Below are 19,537 nucleotides of genomic sequence, written 5' to 3'. Positions count from 1 at the left end.
TCTGTTGGTCATGGGAGTCCTGTTATACCACGTTTGGATCAATTCCATCATTGGTGGGGTTCGGAATGCTCTTTGATTGTAGGTGAACTATAAATCCCAGCAACTACAAGTCCCAAAAGACAAAATCAATTTTTTTGAGTGAAGGACATACATTGGGTTGTTAGGTGTATGCTGTCCAAATTTGGTGTCAATTGGCCCAATGGTTTTTGAGTTCTGTTAATCCCACAAACGAACATTACATTTTTATTTATATAGATAATAATTATAATAATAATAATAATAATAATAATAATAATAAAAATTATTATTCCTGTGGGTTTACAGCTTTGAATCAATAGAGGTGGAGAGAAACCCCAGTCCAATTGGTTGTAAATTGCTGTTTTCCTCCCCCCCTCAACCCCCCCCCCCCCTTATATTTCTAGGTGTTCAATTTATGTGGGATTGCTGTTGTGAATCTGTGAAAAAAACACGGAAATCTGCCGGCTCCGGCTGCATCCTTGCCCACTGCATGGGCCTGGGGAAGACCCTGCAGGTAGGTTTCCTTGCTCCTTCCACCTTCTTCCTGCCCATATGACCCTGGGTGTCATCATCACCATCATCATTTTGTGTTGTCAACACCTTCTCCAGACTCACAGAAAGGCCAATCCTCCCACAAACATTGAATTGCTTTCATCTGTCATGTCCACTCGCATCTCAGCACCCTGCAAGAAGCACATTATTTCTCTCTTATCAGAAAAGATGGGATATGTCAACATAATAAGTCAGCAAGAAACTCTCATATGACAATTCTAAAGCTTGGCAAAAATTGGTACATAAAACTAAGAGTAATGCCTCAGTCAGGTCAACGTTGGAAGGAATGTCTCAGTCAGGTCAACGTTGGAATTTGATCACGGTCTTGCTTCAAAGTGCTCTTAGTTTTATGTACCAAGTTTTGAGTCTCCATATGGAGACTCAAAGGGGCTATTTATCTATTATTAGTATTAGAATGTGCAAAATCAGCATAGGAAACTCCAAAAGTGACACTCTACCAATACTACACATCTCTATGTTTTAACATTTCAGCATTTCTTGAAATCACACAGTTTAAACAATAAGCAATTTTCACACCATATAACATAGGTTATTTACATAATAGAGTACAATAATATAATAATAAATAGAGTAAAATAATAAATGTAATAAAATGAAAATAATAAGAGTACAATAATATAATAATAAATAGAGTAACATAATAATAAATAGAATGAAATAATAAATGTGATAAAATAAAAATAATAGAGTAAAATAATATAATAATAGAGTAAAATAATAAATGTAATAAAATAAAAATAATAGAGTAAAATAATATAATAATAAATAGAGTAAAATAATAAATGTAATAAAATAAAAATAATAGAGTAAAATAATATAATAAATAGAGTAAAATAATAAATGTAATAAAATGAAAATAATAGAGTTAAATAATAGAATAATAAATAGAGTAAAATAATGAATGTAATAAAATAAAAATAATAGGGTAAAATAATGCAATAATAATAGAGTAAAATAATAAATGTATAAAATAAAAATAAGAGTACAATAATATAATAATAAATAGACTAAAATAATAAATATAATAAATATAATAAATAAATATATAAACATAATAAAATGAAAATAATAGAGTAAAATAATATAATAATAAATAGAATAGAATAATAAATGTGATAAAATCAAAATAATAGGGTAAAATAATAAAATAATAAGAGTAAAATAATAAATGTAATAAAATGAAAATAATAGAGTACAATAATATAATAGAATAAAATAATAAATGTAATAAAATGAAAATAATAGAGTAAAATAATAGAATAATAAATAGAGTAAAATAATAAATGTAATAAAATAAAAATAATAGGGTAAAATAATGGAAATGTAATAATAACAGCAATAATAGAGTAAAAATGTAAATCTAATCATAATAATAGAGTAAAATAATAGAGTAAAATAATGGAAATGTAATAATAATAATAATTGAGTAAAATATTAAATGTAATAATAATAATAATAATAATAATAATATCAGTAAAATAATAAATAACCTTGACTCAAGTATAAGCTGAGGGGGGGGGGGTGTTCAACTTAAAAAAGGGCTGAAAAGCTAACTTATACTCGAGTATATATGGTAATAATAATAATACTGGTTGGATGGAGGTAAGTTAATACTGTCGCTGTTGATTCATTGATTTCTGTCCCACCACTGTTCAAAAATGTCAATATAAGTATGGATAGAAAGGTGATTTAAAAGCAATTAAACCACGTTTAAAGTTGAAAAACATTTACACTCGTGAAAAGACTTCACGTCAAGCTTAGAAACAGCAATGCCCAACATTACAAGGCCTTCTCAGTCATTTTCTAGAAGTACAATGACCTAAATAGGGACAGAGTGACAAAATCAGGGAGCAGCCACCAAGAAGGCCCTGTGTCCAAAGGGTCTCACCATTTTAAGTGTTTTATAAGGGTATTGGGTATCCCTTTTTTGCAACTTTGTGAGATAGACTGAGGCGTCATGCTTAACTTCATAACTCAGACCCAGCTTGCAAAGAAAGGTTCATTGCTACATACAGAACAATTCTTTTCCCGAAGGGGATTTGCTGCTAATTTTTGAAATACCTTCTTTTTTTTTTTTTTTTAAAAGGCATCTATATTAACGCTGGATGTGCTTGTCTTTCTCTCTCTTGAAGGTAGTCAGTTTCCTCCATACCATCCTGTTGTGTGACAAACTGGATTTCAGTACCGCTCTTGTGGTTTGTCCCCTGAACACAGCCCTGAACTGGCTGAACGAATTTGAGAAATGGCAGGAAGGCCTGGACGACAGCGAGAAGCTGGAGGTATGTGCTGCTCGAGATAAGTTCGCCCTATTGTTTCACGATCCCTTGCCTTCCCCACCCTTAGAAATAATTGTCGTACACCAAAGCAGGAACCCCTCTGACTTTGGTAAAATCAGCAAGCAGTTTATTTAAGAATATATGTAGGAAAAGCAGTAAAAATAGCAGAACAGTAAAGTTCCAAAACAAAGGATAATCCATTAATGTGTTGTTGAAGGCTTTCATGGCTGGAATCACTGGATTGTTGTAGGTTTTTTGGGCTGTATGGCCATGTTCTAAAAGCATTCTCACCTGACATTTCACCTGCATCTATGGCAAGCATCCTCAGAGGCGAAACATCAGGAGAAAATGCTTTTAGAACATTTATTTATTTATTTATTATTCGAACTTCTATGCCGCCACTCCCCTGGGGCTCGGAGTGGCTTATAAGAACAGGCTAAAATCTAACACAATTTAAAACAGCAATATCAAAAATCAAAGGCCTGTCGAAACAGATATGTCTTACATGCCCTGCGGAAAGCTGATAAGTCCTGCAATCAGGTGGCAGAGTATTCCAGAGCGATGGTGCCACTGCTATAAAGGCTCTGCGCCTGGTTGCTGTTAGACGCAAGGTCTTGACATTGGGAATTTCCAACAAATCTTGGTCCTCAGAACAGAGGGATCTCTGGAGTTGGTAGGGGGTGAGGCGGTCCCAAAAAACCGACAACAACCCACATTCTTACTTAGGTGATCCCTCATAGCCCGAGGATGATAGTCCTCCAAGTGTAGTGTCTTGGTGGATTTGTAGGCGGCTGTGGAGCCCTATTCTTGATCCGCATGATCATCCACTACCGCCTCTTACACTGAGGCGAACTAACTGTTGAGGCCTACTCACGCTAAGGCCTACTAACACAGAGAGGTCCTTCTCCTATAGAGACCTCTCACAGACTGAGGCGAACTAACACTGAGGCCTTCTCACACCGAGGCCTCTCACAGACTGAGGTCTGCTAACACTGAGGGCTCCCTCAGGCACACCTTCTTATATAGAACTGCAGCTTTTGCAGAGCCATTGTGCCCATTTAACTCTTTCAGTGCTTGACTCCCATTTTTGAAAGTAAAAATACCTATTGAATATTTCTGTCATTCTTTTCCTCCCCCTCCATCCGTGAAGGTGAATGAGCTGGCCACAGTCAAGCGGCCTCAGGAGCGAGGCTACATGCTGCAACGGTGGCAGGAAGAGGGCGGCGTCATGATCATCGGCTATGAAATGTACCGGAACCTGGCCCAAGGGAGGAACGTCAAGAGCAAGAAGCTGAAGGAGATCTTCAACAAATCCTTGGTTGATCCAGGTAAGCAGGACATCCTACCAAAACTCCATCTGTCCCAGTTGCACCTACACATTCGGCCACACTCTCCCGCCCAAGAACGCTCCCTCTTTTCAGCCCACTTAGTTCCCTTGACGATTCACTCTCCACTCTGTCATCAGAAATATCCCTACAGGCCGTCCAAGGGAAATTATACTCCAGCCCCGCTTCCTCAGAGAGTTGACTAGCCACAGATCCTAGACACGCGGGGGGGGGGGGGGGGGGGAGGGGTTCCGGAGGAGGGGGGCACCATTCAGGTCGTGTGTGGGAGGAGATTTGCTGGTCACCAATGTCCCAGGGAGAAGCGCAACAGAGTCCTTGCGACCCTGGCAAAGGTAGGAAGTGGTAGACTCCATGACAGACCCCCTGGCCTTAAGGTTCTGCTGGTAAATGCCAGATCTGTCAATGGAAAGACCACCGCCATCCAGGACTTGATCTGGGATGAGGGGCAGATCTGGCTTGCATTACTGAGGCCTGGTTGGACGAGTTGGGTGGGGTAAATCTCACCCAGCTATGCCCACCGGGTTCGGGGTGCACCAGCAGGCCAGGCTTGGGAGGCGGGGAGGAGGAGTCGCAGTAGTCTTTCGGCAATCCATCGCCGTGGTCAGATGCTCTGTTCCGCAATCATCTGGGTTCAAGTGTGTCCACCTGAGGGTGGGGAACCGTGATAGCTTGGGCTTTCTGCTGGTCTACCGCCCACCCCGTGACTCAGCAGTCTCCCTGACTGAGCTAGCAGAGGTGGTCTCCTACTCAGCCTTGGTCTCCCAGCGCCTGGTTGTGCTGGGAGACTTTAACATTCATGCCAAGACCTCCTTGACTGGTGCAGCTCAGGATTTCATGGCTGCCATGACGACCATGGGGCTCTCACAAATTATATCTGGACCCACCCATCAAGCTGGACATACACTCGACCTAGTTTTTGTGGTGGACAGTGTAAGGGTCAGAGTGGAAGAACAAAACATCCTTCCTGTGTCATGGTCTGATCACTATCTGATCAGTTTTAGACTTTCTGCGACTCCTAACCTCTGCAGGGGTGGAGGACAAATTAAGATGGTCCGCCCCAGGAGACTGATGGATCCGAAGGGATTCCTGAGGAATCTTGGAGTTCTTCCTGCCATGGAGCCTGGCGATCCTGTCGATGCCTTGGTTGAGCACTATAACAGTGAGATGACCAGGGTGATAGATACGATCGCTCCCGAACGCCCCATCATGTTGCATCATGACATGCTGTCTCCTTGGTTTACCAAGGAGTTGGCTGTGATGAAACGCACGAGAAGGGGGCTAGAGTGCATTTGGAGGAAATCTCGAGACGTTTCTGACCAAGCACGGGCTACAGCCCGTATAGCGTCATGACTGCCCGTATAGCGTCTGCAGCAAAAAGATCATCGGCGCTGTTTCGGGTCGTTGGGGAACTCCTTCAGCCACCTGCGGTGGAGGAGACTTTCGATGACCCAACAGCTCGGTGTCGTGAGTTTGCACACCATTTTGCAGGCAAAGTTGCTCAGATACGCCTTGAGTTGGACTCCAATTTCATCACAGTGCCAGGGGATGTGATTGAAGCACCTGCTTGTGGGATTCTTTTAGGCTTGTTCTTCCTGAGACCGTGGAGGAGGTCCTTGGTGCTGTGGGGGCAACCACGTCGGCTTTAGACCCTTGCCCGTCTTGTCTAATTAAATCGGCCAGGGAGGGGTTGGTTGATTGGTTTGTGTTGATCATTAATGCATCATTGGAGCAGGGTTTTTTTCCATCTCGGCTAAAACAGGCTGTGGTTCGTCCACTCCTTAAAAAGGTCTCCCTTGACTCCACGGTGCTGAACAATTACAGACCGATCTCCAACCTCCCTTTTCTGGGCAAGGTGCTGGAGCGGGTGGTCTCCTCCCAGCTTCAGGGCTTTCTAGACGACATCAACTACCTAGATCAATCACAGTCTGGTTTCAGGCCTGGTCACGGTACCGAGACAGCCTTGGTCGCCTTGGTGGATGACCTCCGTAGAGAGCTGGACAGGGGGCACAACCTGGGGATCACAACCAGACACAGTGAAGACATCTGCCCTTGCGCTATGCTACTCTGCTGCTGAGTATGCATGCCCAGTGTGGAACACATCTCATCACACTAAAACAGTGGATGTGGCTCTTAATGAGACATGCCGCATTATCACGGGGTGTCTGCGACCCACACCACTGGAGAAATTACACTGCTTAGCCGGTATTGCACCACCTGACATCCGCGGGGAAGTAGCAGCCAATAGTGAAAGGACCAAGGCAGAGACATCTCCAGCTCATCCCCTGTTTGGGTATCAGCCAGCACGTCAACGACTTAAATCAAGACATAGTTTTCTTAGAACTACAGAGACACTCGCTGGAACACCCCAGCAAGCGAGAGTCCAAAAGTGGCAGGCCCAAACCCAGCACCTCAATTCATGGGTGATACCAGATGAGAGACTCCCCCCTGGGCACTCAGAAGACTGGGCGACTTGGAAGGCGCTGAACAGATTGCGCTCTGGCACCACGAGATGCAGAGCCAATCTTAAGAAATGGGGCTACAGGGTGGAATCCTCGGCATGCGAGTGCGGAGAAGAACAAACCACTGACCACCTGCTGCAATGCCCCTGAGCCCTGCCACATGCACGATGGAGGACCTTCTTGCGGCAACCCCAGAGGCACTCCAAGTGGCCAGATACTGGTCAAAGGACATTTAACCAAATACCAAATTTACAAAATCTGTGTGGTTTTTTTTCTTTCTTTTTTTTTCTTTTTCTTTTTAATCTCTGTGTTTGCTTTGCTCTGTTAGAATTGTAATACAATGGTTGCTGATGACACGATAAATAGGGGGAGTGTGACTCTGTTGGTTCTCTTGGACATCTCAGCGGCTTTCGATACCATCGATCATGGTATCCTTCTGGGACGACTCTCTGGGATGGGTCTCGGGGGCACGGTTTTGTCCTGGCTCCGGTCCTTCCTGGAGGGTCGATCCCAGATGGTGAAGCTGGGAGAGGCCTGCTCGGACCCCTGGCCTTTGACCTGTGGGGTCCCGCAAGGCTCCATTCTGTCTCCTATGCTTTTTAACATCTACATGAAACCGCTGGGAGAGGTCATCCGGTGCTGCGCATGTTTAGCCTGAAGAAGAGAAGGCTGAGAGGAGATATGATAGCCATGTATAAATATGTGAGAGGAAGCCACAGGGAGGAGGAGGGAGCAAGCTTGTTTTCTGCTTCCCTGGAGACTAGGATGCGGAACAAGGGCTTCAAACTACAAGAGAGGAGATTCCATCTGAACATGAGGATGAACTTCCTGACTGTGATAGCCCTGGAGTGTGGTGGAGGCTCCTTCTTTGGAGGCTTTTAAGCAGAGGCTGGGTGGCCATCTGTCAGGAGTGATTTGAATGCAATATTCCTGCTTCTTGGCAGGGGGTTGGACTGGATGGCCCAGGAGGTCTCTTCCAACTCTTTGATTCTATGAACCTACTGATGCTCGTAAATAGAAAAAGGAACATTCCAGAAGAACTGATAAATCGCAACTTTGAATGCCTTTTTAGAGAAGAGTGGAAGTTACAAACGTGTGTGTGTGTGTGTTTTGTGATTTTTTTTTAGTATTATTGTGTTGGACTTTGCACACACCCCCTTTCCCCCCCTCTCTATCTTTTGTCTCTTTCTCTTCTTTCTTTATTCTTACAAATGTAATGCTGCTGATTTTATCATTGTATTTTTGAAAATTTTAATAAAAATATTTATATATATATATAAAAAGACTACAGGCTGTGTGCTGTTTGGTGTCTTGAGCAAGGTGATTCTACTCTGAGGTGCGACACTAAGGCCTTCTCATAGACTAAGGCCTACCTCACACAGAGGCTTCTCTCACGGACGAAGACCTTTCTCCCACTGAGGTTTACCTTAGACTAAGGGCTACTAAGCTATGGGCATAATTGCTTAATATAGAACTGCGGCTTTTGCTGAATCCTTGCATCCATTTATCCCTTTGAGTGCCTAACTCACATTTTTGTAATTAAAAATACCTAGTTAATTTTCAATATTTCTGACATGAACATGACCTGATCTATCATGACTTTATGAATATTGCTCGCTTGCTTATTAGATAACATTTCAAAACAGGTATTTCCCTTTGCACCTTGCACTAAAGGAGTGCAGAAGGCAATGCTTTTTCCTTCTGTTGACAAAGAAGAGAGTAGAGTTATTTCTAGAGCGTGCCGCACACAGGAGGACATGTTTTTTGCAGCAGCAATGAAGGATAATTGTTGGCGTCTTGTTTCCTTTCTTTAAAAACCAGGTCCTGATTTTGTGATCTGTGACGAAGGACACGTGTTGAAAAACGAGGCTTCTGCTGTGTCCAAAGCGATGAATTCCATCCGATCGAGAAGGAGGATCATCCTCACTGGGACGCCGCTGCAGAACAACCTCATCGAATGTGAGTCCATTTCTGGGGGAGGCGGGTGCCAAACAGTTGGGCTTTGTGGTTCAATATGGCGAGACATTGCTTGTCAGGCGTGTTGTATTCTACTGGGCCATGGAAGTATTTACAGAACCATGGTACACATTTTCATGAGGATCCATCCAGACTAAGGGTCACTATAATTGGCAAAATACTTACCCACTCTTCCTTATTTTCCCCTTTAGTTTTTATTCAGAAATAAAGAAAAATAAAATAGAAGGACGACAACAACAACATTATATTATGCCCTATTCTGCTCTGGTTAGACCACACCTGGAATATTGTGTCCAATTCTGGGCAGCACAATTCAAGAGAGATATTGACAAGCTGGAATGTGTCCAGAGAAGGGCGACTAAAATGATCAAGGGTCTGGAGAACAAGCCCTATGAGGAGCGGCTTAAGGAGCTGGGCATGTTTAGCCTGAAGAAGAGAAGGCTGAGAGGAGATAGGATAGGTAAAGGTAGTCCCCTGACATTAAGTCCAACCCCAGTCATGTCTGACTCTGGGGTGTGGTGCTCATCTCATTTTCTAAGCCGAAGAGCCAGCGTTGTACGTAGACACCTCCAAGGTCATGTGGCCAGCATGACTGCATGGAGCGCCGTTACCTTCCCGCCGGAGCGGTACCTATTGATCTACTCACATTTGCATGTTTTTGAACTGCTAGGTTGGCAGAAGCTAGGGCTGACAGCGGAAGCTCACGCCGCTCCCCGGAATCGAACCTGCGACCTTTCGATCAACAAGCTCAGCAGCTCAGTGCTTTAACCCACTGCGCCACCGGGGTTTCTAAAGTACTCGTGGTGAAAACTAGTGGGCGCTGGTGCTTTGCTTCTACAGTGTTGCTAAAGTTCTGGTGGTGAAAATTTCAAAACTCTATATCGAATCATTCATCAATCTGCAAACGCCTGACTCCACAGCCAGGATTATTTTCGCTGCCTCCTGAATGACAGGAGAGAGGGAGCAAACCATTTGCGCCCATACCTTGGGAAGTCTGACTTGGTCACAGTAGTCCACGCTCTGGTTACATCCCGTATAGACTACTGCAACACGCTCTACGTGGGGTTTATTTATTTATTTACAGCTTTTCTATTCCGCCCTTCTCCTCACCCCGCAGGGGACTCAGGGCTGATTACAGTGTACACATATATGGCATTCAATGCCAATTTTTGACATACAAACATATACAGACATTCACAGAGGCTTATTTAACTTTTTCTGGCCGCCAGGGGAGCTGTCGCTTTCATCGTCCATCTGCGACGCTGATGAAGCACTTCCGCATTCCCCGCATGCTTCCCCGCTGGAATGCTTTTGCTGGAGTCTTCTTTATGGCCTCATAAATCAGTTAATTTAGCCTCCCCACACTTTAAGGTGGTACCTTGTTTTCCTACTTGACAGATGCAACTGTCTTTCGGGTTGCAAAGGTCAACAACAGACTAGACACAATTGGTTGGAAACCCACTCCAACCCGGGCTGGCTTCGAACTCATGGCCTTTTGGTCAGAGTGATCTTCATGCAGCTGACACTCAGGCAGCTGCGCCACAATCCCGGTTGCCTTTGAAGACTGTCTGGAAGCTTCAACTAGTCCAGTGTTTCTCAACCTGGGGGTCGGGACCCCTGGGGGGGTCACGAGGGGGTGTCAGAGGGGTCGCCAAAGACCATCCGAAAACATAGTATTTTCTGTTGGTCATAGGGATTCGTGTGGGAAATTTGGCCCAATTCTATCATTGGTGGGGATCAGAATGATCTTTTATTGTAGGTGAACTATAAATCCCAGCAACTACAACTCCCAAATGCCAAGGTCTATTTTCCCCAAACTCCACCAGTGTTCATTCACATTACTCATGTTGAGTATTCATGGAAAGTTTGGTCCAGATCCATCATTGTGTGAGTCCATAGTACTCTCTGGATGTAGGTGAACTACAACTCCATACCTCAAGGTCAATGCCCACCAAACCCTTCCAGTATTTTCTGTTAGTCAAGAGTGTTCTGTTTGGCAAGATTGGTTCAGTTCCATTGTTGGAATTCACAATACTGTTTGATTGTAGGTAAACTATAAATCCCAGCAACTACAACTCCCGAATGACAAAATCAATACCCCCTCCCCAACCCCACCAGTATTCAAATTGGGACATATCACATATTTGTGCCAGATTTGGTCCAGTGAATGAAAATACATCCTGCATATCAGATATTTATATTATGATACATAACAGTAGCAAAATTGTAGTTGTGAAGTAGCAACAAAAATAATTTTATGGTTGGGGGTCACCACAACATGCGGAACTGTATTAAGGGGTTGCGGCATTAGAAAGGTTGAGAACCACTGAACTAGTCCAACAAACAGCAGCAGGAGTGGCGCTCAGGGAACATACAACCACTTTGTTGGGCCAGCTCCACTGGCTGCCAATTTGCTACCGGGCTCAATTCAAAATGCTGGCTTTGGCCTATAAAGCCCTAAACGGTTCTGGCCCAACTTACCTGTCCAAACGTGTCCTCTTACGAACCATCGAGGACTCTAAGATCGTCTAGGGAGGCCCTGCTCTCGGTTCTTCGTCACAAGTACATTTGGCGGGGACGAGAGACAGGGCCTTCTCAGTGGTGGCCCCTCGGCTATGGAACACCTTCCGTAGGGATATCAGATTTGCTCCCTCCCTCTTAACATTTCGGAGGCAAGTTAAAACGTGGCTGTTCGAGCAAGCGTTTACAAATGCAGAGTAGCTAATATAGGAAATCGACAATCTATATAAATAAAAATGTAATGTTCGTTTGTGGGATTAATAGAACTTAAAAAAGCACTGCGGGAATTGACACCAAATTTGGACACAATACACCTAACAACTCAATGTATGTCCTTCACTCATAAAAACACAGCAGAACGCAGCAGAAGGGACTTAAAAGCCCCAAAAAGCTAAATGACGGAAAGCTAAATGACAATACAGACAAAAGGGAAGAGGGAGGGAAGGGGAGGAAAGAAAGAAAGAAAGAAAGGTAGAAGGAAGCATGGAAGCAAAGAGAGAAGGAAGGAAAGAGGTAGAGAAGGAAGAAAGGAGAGAAAGAGGGAGGGAAAGAAAAAGGGGGAAGGAAGGAAAGTTAGGAAGGAAGGAAGGAAGGAGAGAAGGAAAGAAAAAAGGAAAAGAAGGAAGGAAAGAGGGAGCGAAGGAAGGGGGGAAGATGTAGAGAAAGAGGGAGCGAAGGAAAGAGAGAAGGAAGAAAAAAGGAAAAAAAGGAAGGAAAGAGGGAGCGAAGGAAGGGGGGAAGATGTAGAGAAAGAGGGAGTGAAGGAAAGAGAGAAGGAAGAAAAGAGAGACAGCAGAAGAGAAAGAAAAAGGAGGGAGGAAGGAAAGAGATAGAGAAGGAAGAAGAGAAGGAAAAACGGGAAAGCAGGAAGGAAAGAGGGAATGAAGAAAGGAGGGAAAGCAGGAGAGAAAGGGAAGGTTGGCCACAGCAACGCGTGGCGGGTACAGCTAGTGCTTGATAATCATGAGTCACTAATGATGTTTGTATTGCTTTTGTGGTGTTTTGTATTGTTTAATGTTTTAATCTGTATTCTGTTTTTATATACACTGATTTGTTGAAAACCGCCTTGAGTCGTCGGTTGGCTGAGAAAGGCGGCATACAAACACAGTAAACCAATAAATAAATAAATAATCTCCCTGGGGAGAGAGTTCCATAGCCGGGGGGCCACCACAGAGAAGACCCTGTCTCTCGTCCCCACCAAACGCGCCTGCGAAGGTGGTGGGACCAAGAGCACGGCCTCTCTGGAAGATCTTATTGGGGAAAATACGTTCGGACAGGTAAAAAGTTGGGCGGCCATGTTAAGTGTATTGCCTCAGAAACAACAAAGGGGCTTGTGTCCCCTGGAAGGCCACCAGGTTTCCTTTGGCACTAATCTGTCATGGACTCCAGACTCAGTCAGCTCACAAAAGCTGATCTTCGCCGGGAACTGGACAGGGGGAGTGTGTCCCTGTTGGTTCTGCTGGACCTCTCATACCATCGACCACGGTATCCTTCTGGGACGCCTCACGGGAATGGGACTCGGGGGTACTGCTTTGCAGTGGCTCCAGTCCTTCCTCGAGGGCCACTCCCAGAAGGTGTTGCTAGGGGACTCCTGCTCGACCCCGCGGCCATTGTACTTTGGGGTCCCGTAGGGCTCAGTACTGTCCCCTATGTTGTTCAACATATACATTAAGCCGTTGGGGGAGATCATACAGAGTTTCGGGGTGTGGTGTCATCTCTACGCAGACGATGTCCAACTATGTCACTCCTTTCCACCTCTTGGATTCTTCGCTTACACTTGAGGCTCAGGTGTCGGCGGTATCCGGGAGGGCTTTTGCGCAATTGAGACTCGTGCGCCAACTGCGACCATACCTCGTGAAGGCTGACCTGGCCGGGGTGGTCCACGCCTTGGTCACCTCTAGAATGGATTACTGCAATGCGCTCTACGTGGGGCTACCCTTGAAGACGGCTCGGAAACTGCAACTGGTTCAGCGTGCAGCAGCCAGGATGCTAACTGGAGCTCATTATCAAGAGAGGTCTACCCCTCTGTTTAAGGAGCTCCACTGGCTGCCTTTCATCTTTCGAGCCCAATTCAAGGTGCAGGTGCTTACCTACAAAGCCCTAAACGGTTTGGGACCACCCTACCTGCGTGACCGCATCTCCATCTACGAACCCACACGCTCGCTTCGATCATCTGGGGAGGCCCTGCTCGTGATCCCACCCACGTCGCAAGCGCGCTTGGTGGAGACACGGGACAGGGCCTTCTCCGTGGCGGCCCCCCGACTCTGGAACGCCCTTCCAAAAGATCTCCGACAGGCCCCCTCACTAGCAGTTTTCAGAAGGAATTTGAAAACTTGGCTGTTCCGTTGTGCCTTCCCGGATTAGGAATCCCCATCCCAAGTCCTAGTAGCGCTTTAGCACAATTAACATTGCTGCACACCGTACTTTAATTCCTACGCCCCTCCTGCCATTTCAGCACTTTTAACCTTGTACCCCTCTCGCCGGCCGAACCAGTTTTAATATGTCTTGATGTATTGTTATTGCTGTCTCGCTAATTTTTGATTTTGATTTTGAGCTTGATTTGCTTTTTTGATTTTTGATTTGCTTTGTTATTACTTGTTATGTTTTCTATTGTATCGTGTTTTATGGCTTCGGCCTGTGTAAGCCGCATCGAGTCCTTCGGGAGATGCTAGCGGGGTACAAATAAAGTTAATAATAATAATAATAATAATACTAAGGAGGCTGTTCAAGTCCTGAGCCTGTGCTTGGCTGCTGTAACGGACTGGATGAGGGCTAACAGATTGAAACTAAATCCAGACAAGACAGAGGTCCTCCTGGTCAGTCGAAAGGCCAAACAGGGCATAGGGTTACAGCCTGTGCTTGTCGGGGTGACACTCCCCCTGAAGACGCAGGTTCGCAGCTTGGGGGTGATCCTGGACTCATCTCTGAGCCTGGAGCCCCAGGTCTCGGCGGTGGTCAGGGGAGCTTTTGCACAACTAAAACTTGTACGCCAGCTGTGCCTGTACCTCGGGAAGTCTGACTTGGCCACGGTGGTCCACGCTCTGGTTACATCCCGTATAGACTACTGCAACGCTCTCTACGTGGGGTTGCCTTTGAAGACTCCCCGGAAGCTGCAATTAGTCCAATGAGCGGCAGCCAGATTGCTAACAGGAGCGGGTTACAGAGATCATACGACCCCTCTGTTATGCCAGCTCCACAGGCTGCCAATTAGCTTCCGAGCACAATTCAAAGTGAGGAATGAGCCCCAGTTCCATCAATGTTTAACATTTACACAAAGGACCAGCCACTGCCAGAAGGGACAGAGAGTTTCATCTATGCTGACGATCATGCCATCACCGCTAAAGCAGGGCGCTTTGAAATGGTTGAACAGAAACTCTGAACTCTCAAGTGTCCATAGCACTGAGGAATGAGCCCCAGCTCCATTAATGTTTAACATTTACATAAAAGATCAACCACTGCCAGAAGGGACAGAGAGTTTCATCTATGCTGACGATCATGCCATCACTACTCCAGCAGGGAGTTTTGAAATGGCTGAACAGACACTCTCTGAACTCTCAGGTGTCCACAGCACTGAGAAATGAGCCCCAGCTCATTCCTCAGTGCATCAAGGTTGTTAAGATCTTCCTCAGAAGATCTTAACAACCTTGATGGTTCGTAAGGGAGAATCCGTTTGGACAGGTAAACTCCGGCCCAATTTACCTGTCCAAACGGATTCTCCCCTATGAACCATCAAGATTGTTAAGATCTTCTGGAGGGGCCCTGCTCTCGGTCCCACCACCTTCGCAATCACGATTGGTGGGGATGAGGGACAGGGCCTTCTCGGTGGTGGCCCCTCGGCTCTGGAACTCTTTCCCACTGGAGATTAGAACTGCCCCTTCTCTCCTGACTTTTAGAAAGCTGGTGAAAACTTGGCTTTGGAATATAGCATTTGATGAGTGAGTCAATAACTCGTGACCACACGGACGGATGGTGTTGAATTGTGATTTCATTCTGACGTCTTGGCCTTATGTAATTACATGTTTGTATTTTAATGTATTTTATGGATTAGTGTATTATGAAGTGTGATGTTTTTATACTATTGTGGGCTTTTGCTTTGTGACTCCTCAGATCACTGCATGGTCAACTTCATCAAGGAGAACTTGCTGGGGTCCGTCAAGGAGTTCCGAAACCGATTTATCAACCCGATCCAGAATGGTCAGTGCGCCGATTCCACTCTTGCTGATGTCCGGGTGATGAAGAAGCGCGCGCACATCCTCTATGAAATGCTGGCTGGCTGCGTTCAGGTACGCGCGTTCGTTGTTTCTCGTATTTTGTGCCATTCAAAGCCTTTGGGTTCTGACCCTTCAGCCGTAGCCACTCTGGAGTTCTGATAGACTTGTTGCTGTTGGCAGAAGCTACTTTCCCCCCAAATCTGTTGTTCCTGTTAAGCAGAAAGAAAATGTTTCTCATTGCATATTGTTTTCTTTTATTATTATTATTATTATTATTATTATTATTATTTGGAATATGTTGCTCCCTAGATTGGAGCAGATAGAAAGAAAAGAAAAAATGAAAAAACAAAAATATATCGTTGAAAGGAACCAGTATTCAGGAGATTTTACCCCAGTTCCCAATTTTAAAAAGACTTAGCCAATCTGCAATGGAGGTTGCCGATTAGGAACCAAATTTACCATCAAGTTGGAAGGGAGGCTGTTCAATTGCACCTCCTCCTTTATTAAGAAAGTAATAACTTAGTAGTAATTACACTGTATATACTGTAGCGTGACTGGAGAGAAGAATGTAGATTTATTTGGTTACTTTTCCCTGCGTTTCTGCCACCACGTGAGGTAAGTTGTAATATTGTGAGAAATGGCACTTTGTACACAGAATAGACGGAGCTGAGGCAATCTTCAAATAAAAGTTAACAATTTTATTAAGTACACAGCGTGTGGTTGCAAGACGTAACTTTTCCTTGTTGCACTTGGAATAATACTTGTAACTTTAACAGTTCATTCTTTCTAGTAACACAGTATCTTTCTGACGTAGAGCACTTGTTTCAGACAAAGTTTCCATACAGGGATGTTTCCCTTAGTTGATCCTCCCTAGATCAAATACTAAGTAAACTATTCTTTAGCCTCTCCTTAGACTAATAGAATTCCAGCTATGTTTCACCATTCGGCTGCACTAGCCTGAGAAACTTCCAATAGCCAAACCCAGCTTTTCAAAGCCTCAAAGCTTTGCTTCACAAGTCACTCCGCCACCTTTCCTTTCCTTCTCTCCCAACTCCTAACTCCTCACTCCTCTGAACCTAACTCCTGACTACTCACTCCTCTAAACCTAAACCCCTAACTGATTTTTAACTGTCGTTTTTTCAAACTCTCCCCTCTAAGCTCCTCCCACTTCCCTCTCTCCTGCATCGGTCTCCGTGGCAATGCACATGGAGGACTCCTCTGACTTAGGCCACTCCAGCATTACTGCAGCCAATCTAAACACAAATACAGTTAAAATCATACAATTTATAATCAACTCCTGTACAATCATGATTACATGGAAAGAGTGGGAACAATATTTATATAGTGAAGTGAAGTAGGGAAGCGAGAGGAGGAGGAAAGAAAAGAAAAAAGTAAAAAAAAAAAAACCATAGTGCCATTTAAAACACTTCCAGGATCTCCCAGGATAGAGAGAGTTTGGTAATGACCTTAAGTCCTTTGTTGTATTTTCATCGTATTGTTTAATCGCCGGCTTCTCGTTGATGATCCTTTGAGTTTCTTCAGGAAACAGTGCTGATATAAATTTCTTTATTTCTCTCTTTGATATACTCCAGAAAATTTCCCCAGTTCGTTTTGAGTGGTTTCGTCGTGTTTTGTGATATTTTTTGTGTCAGGATATCCATATTCATAATATCCCATACTTTTAACAACCATTGTTCTATCGTAGGGATATCTCCTGATCTCCAGATTCTAGCCAATACTATTCTCGCAGCGGTGGTGAAATAAAAGAATAATTTTTCTAGATTTTTATCCTTAATGGAGTCTATTATTCCCAGTAACATTGACTCTGGTTTAAATTCTATTTTTATCTTCAATATTGTTTTGATCTCGTTATAGATTTCATGCCAATATTTTTTAATCATTTTGCAATTCCACCACATATGAAAATAATTACCTTTATGATTTCCACATTTCCAGCACGTATCGGTTATTTTTCCTTTACTAAACTTTGCTATCTTTTCTGGAGTACGGTACCATCTATAAAAGGCCTTATACCAGTTCTCTTTAAGTTCAGATGCATAAGTATATTTTTCCTGTCGTAGTCAACTGCGAAATTGCACTTATGGTATTCCTGCGCCCGCGCAGGCCCAGCTTTCGGAACCTTCTAGACTTAAAAAGAAACATTTTGCTCCCCAGTCCCGCTCCCCCCGAGTATATAAGGTCCGTGGGCGGGACCAACCGTCAATTCTCTTTTTTCCGCCGAGAAAGTAGGCATCAGCTAGTGAACCTGTGATATATTGACTTGGACTGATCTTTGACAACGATTGCGATATCTGGCTCCCCGAACTTGGACTGAACGACGACTCTTTGACGAATCTGGCGCGGGTAGCTATTGAAATGGCGACCACTTCCTTTAAGAAGTGCACCAAGTGCCCAAACGTGTTACCCGACACAGATGGGCATGAACTATGCCTCGCTTGTTTGGGGGAAATCCACCTCTCCCAAACTTGTGCGATTTGCGCGGCCTTCACCCCGCAGACGTGGAAGAACCGCGAAACGCGCTTGAAGGCGGCCTTGTATGAAAGGGCTTTGCTACCCCCCCCGTCCCCGTCCCCGAGACCACCGCCGGAGCAGGAGGCACCCTCCTTACCTTCTGAGACGGCTCCCAAGAAGAAGGCCAAAAAGCCCAAAGAGAAGGCGCAAGATGGCCGCGCGGAACCGCAGGGCCGCAGTGCCTCCAAGAAGGAGGGAAAAACTCCACCGGAGGGCAGGCAGCGCCCCGTGCAGGCGCAACCTACGGCAAGCCTCCTCTTCCCGCCGGGAAGGCTGGCTCCGCCCCGGGACCTGAGCGCAAAGAACGCGCAAACTCGAGCATCCCCGGCGTCGACTGAGGCTCTCCCAGCGTCCTCGAGCCCGAGCCTCCCTTCTCCTCCTCCAGCCAACCGAGAGGCTCCCGAAACCGTGACTCCAGCAAGAGGGGCGGGAGTGAGCGCCTCGGCTAGCCCCGCCCCCACAGATCCGGCCCCGCCCGGAATGGGAGGAGCGGCTGCCATGGAAAGAGGAGGCGCGGACGCGCAAGAAGGAGCTGCCTCCGGCGTCGAAGAATGGGGCAGACCGCTCGGGATCGCGGGCCCCTCGATCTCGCCGAGCCCGAGAGGAGCCCTTTTGCCCCTCCCGAACCCGACTCCTTTGCCGGCTTCGCCAAGGAGGGAGGAGCGACACCGTAGACCTCGGAGGTCTAGATCTCCCTCCAGGCGAAGCAGATCTGCATCCAGACGAAGCAGAGCTTCCAGCCGTCGATACCGACGGGGATCGAGGGCCCGATCCAGGCGAACATCGTCGTTCCCCTCTGGACCTTATATACTCGGGGGGAGGGGGGGCGGGACTGGGGAGCAAAATGTTTCTTTTTAAGTCTAGAAGGTTCCGAAAGCTGGGCCTGCGCGGGCGCAGGAATACCATAAGTGCTATTTCGCAGGTGACTATTCAGGAAACTACGGTTACAGGTAAGCAACCCATATTTATTTTCCTACACCAAATTTCTTCCCATTCAGTCATGGTTTATGGGTCTACCTATATCTTGTGACTATTTAATCATGTTTCCTTTTAGCTGCTCCATTTCAGTTGACCAGATTAGTAGTTGCTGGTATATTTTTTTTATTAATTTTGCTTCCGTTTTTATTATTTTATCCCAAAAAGTTTCTTTCCTCTGGAATCCTATTTTGACATCTATTTTGAAGTTTTCTACTATTTGTTGGTATTGCATATTGTTTTCTTTTGCATTCCCTGATTGCAATTTGCCCTGCTCTCTATATTCGGTATCATGCGAATTCTTTGATTGTGTTTATTGTAATTTATTTATTTGTCGTGTCAGGACGACCAGTAAAATTATATTACATTTCTAACAGAACAAAGCAAACGAAGCAAACAATCTTTCTTTGAAGAATTTCAACAGAAACGGAGAAACCATGAAAATGAACAAAATCTGGCTACCAGTATTTAAAAACTCAAAAACTACAACAGCAAAACAACGGAGAGTAAACAATCAGACACATCAAATCACCATTCAAAGAAAGATTCCCCCAGGCACTTCCAAGCCATTAAATGCTAATCAAGGTGGTCAGTTGAAACATTCACACCTAGCTCCAGCAGACAAAAGTCCTTTGTCCCACCCTGGTCTT

At 45.0% G+C, this 19,537-nt stretch overlaps 1 protein-coding gene across 1 annotated transcript in view; it reads left to right on the top strand.

Annotated features, from left to right (window-relative positions):
* ATRX (ATRX chromatin remodeler) overlaps positions 1-19,537 on the top strand; it is a 126,437-nt gene that overhangs the window by 66,452 nt on the left and 40,448 nt on the right. Inside the window, exons 17-21 of the mRNA XM_067471684.1 lie at positions 423-536; positions 2,728-2,870; positions 4,018-4,195; positions 8,494-8,631; positions 15,277-15,452. Coding sequence (XP_067327785.1) covers positions 423-536; positions 2,728-2,870; positions 4,018-4,195; positions 8,494-8,631; positions 15,277-15,452 — 749 coding nt within the window. The remainder of the gene's footprint in view (positions 1-422; positions 537-2,727; positions 2,871-4,017; positions 4,196-8,493; positions 8,632-15,276; positions 15,453-19,537) is intronic.

This window comes from Anolis sagrei, chromosome 10, assembly GCF_037176765.1.
Source record: "Anolis sagrei isolate rAnoSag1 chromosome 10, rAnoSag1.mat, whole genome shotgun sequence".
NCBI classification, from domain to species: domain Eukaryota; kingdom Metazoa; phylum Chordata; class Lepidosauria; order Squamata; family Dactyloidae; genus Anolis; species Anolis sagrei.
This window is presented reverse-complemented; position numbering and strand designations above follow the sequence as displayed.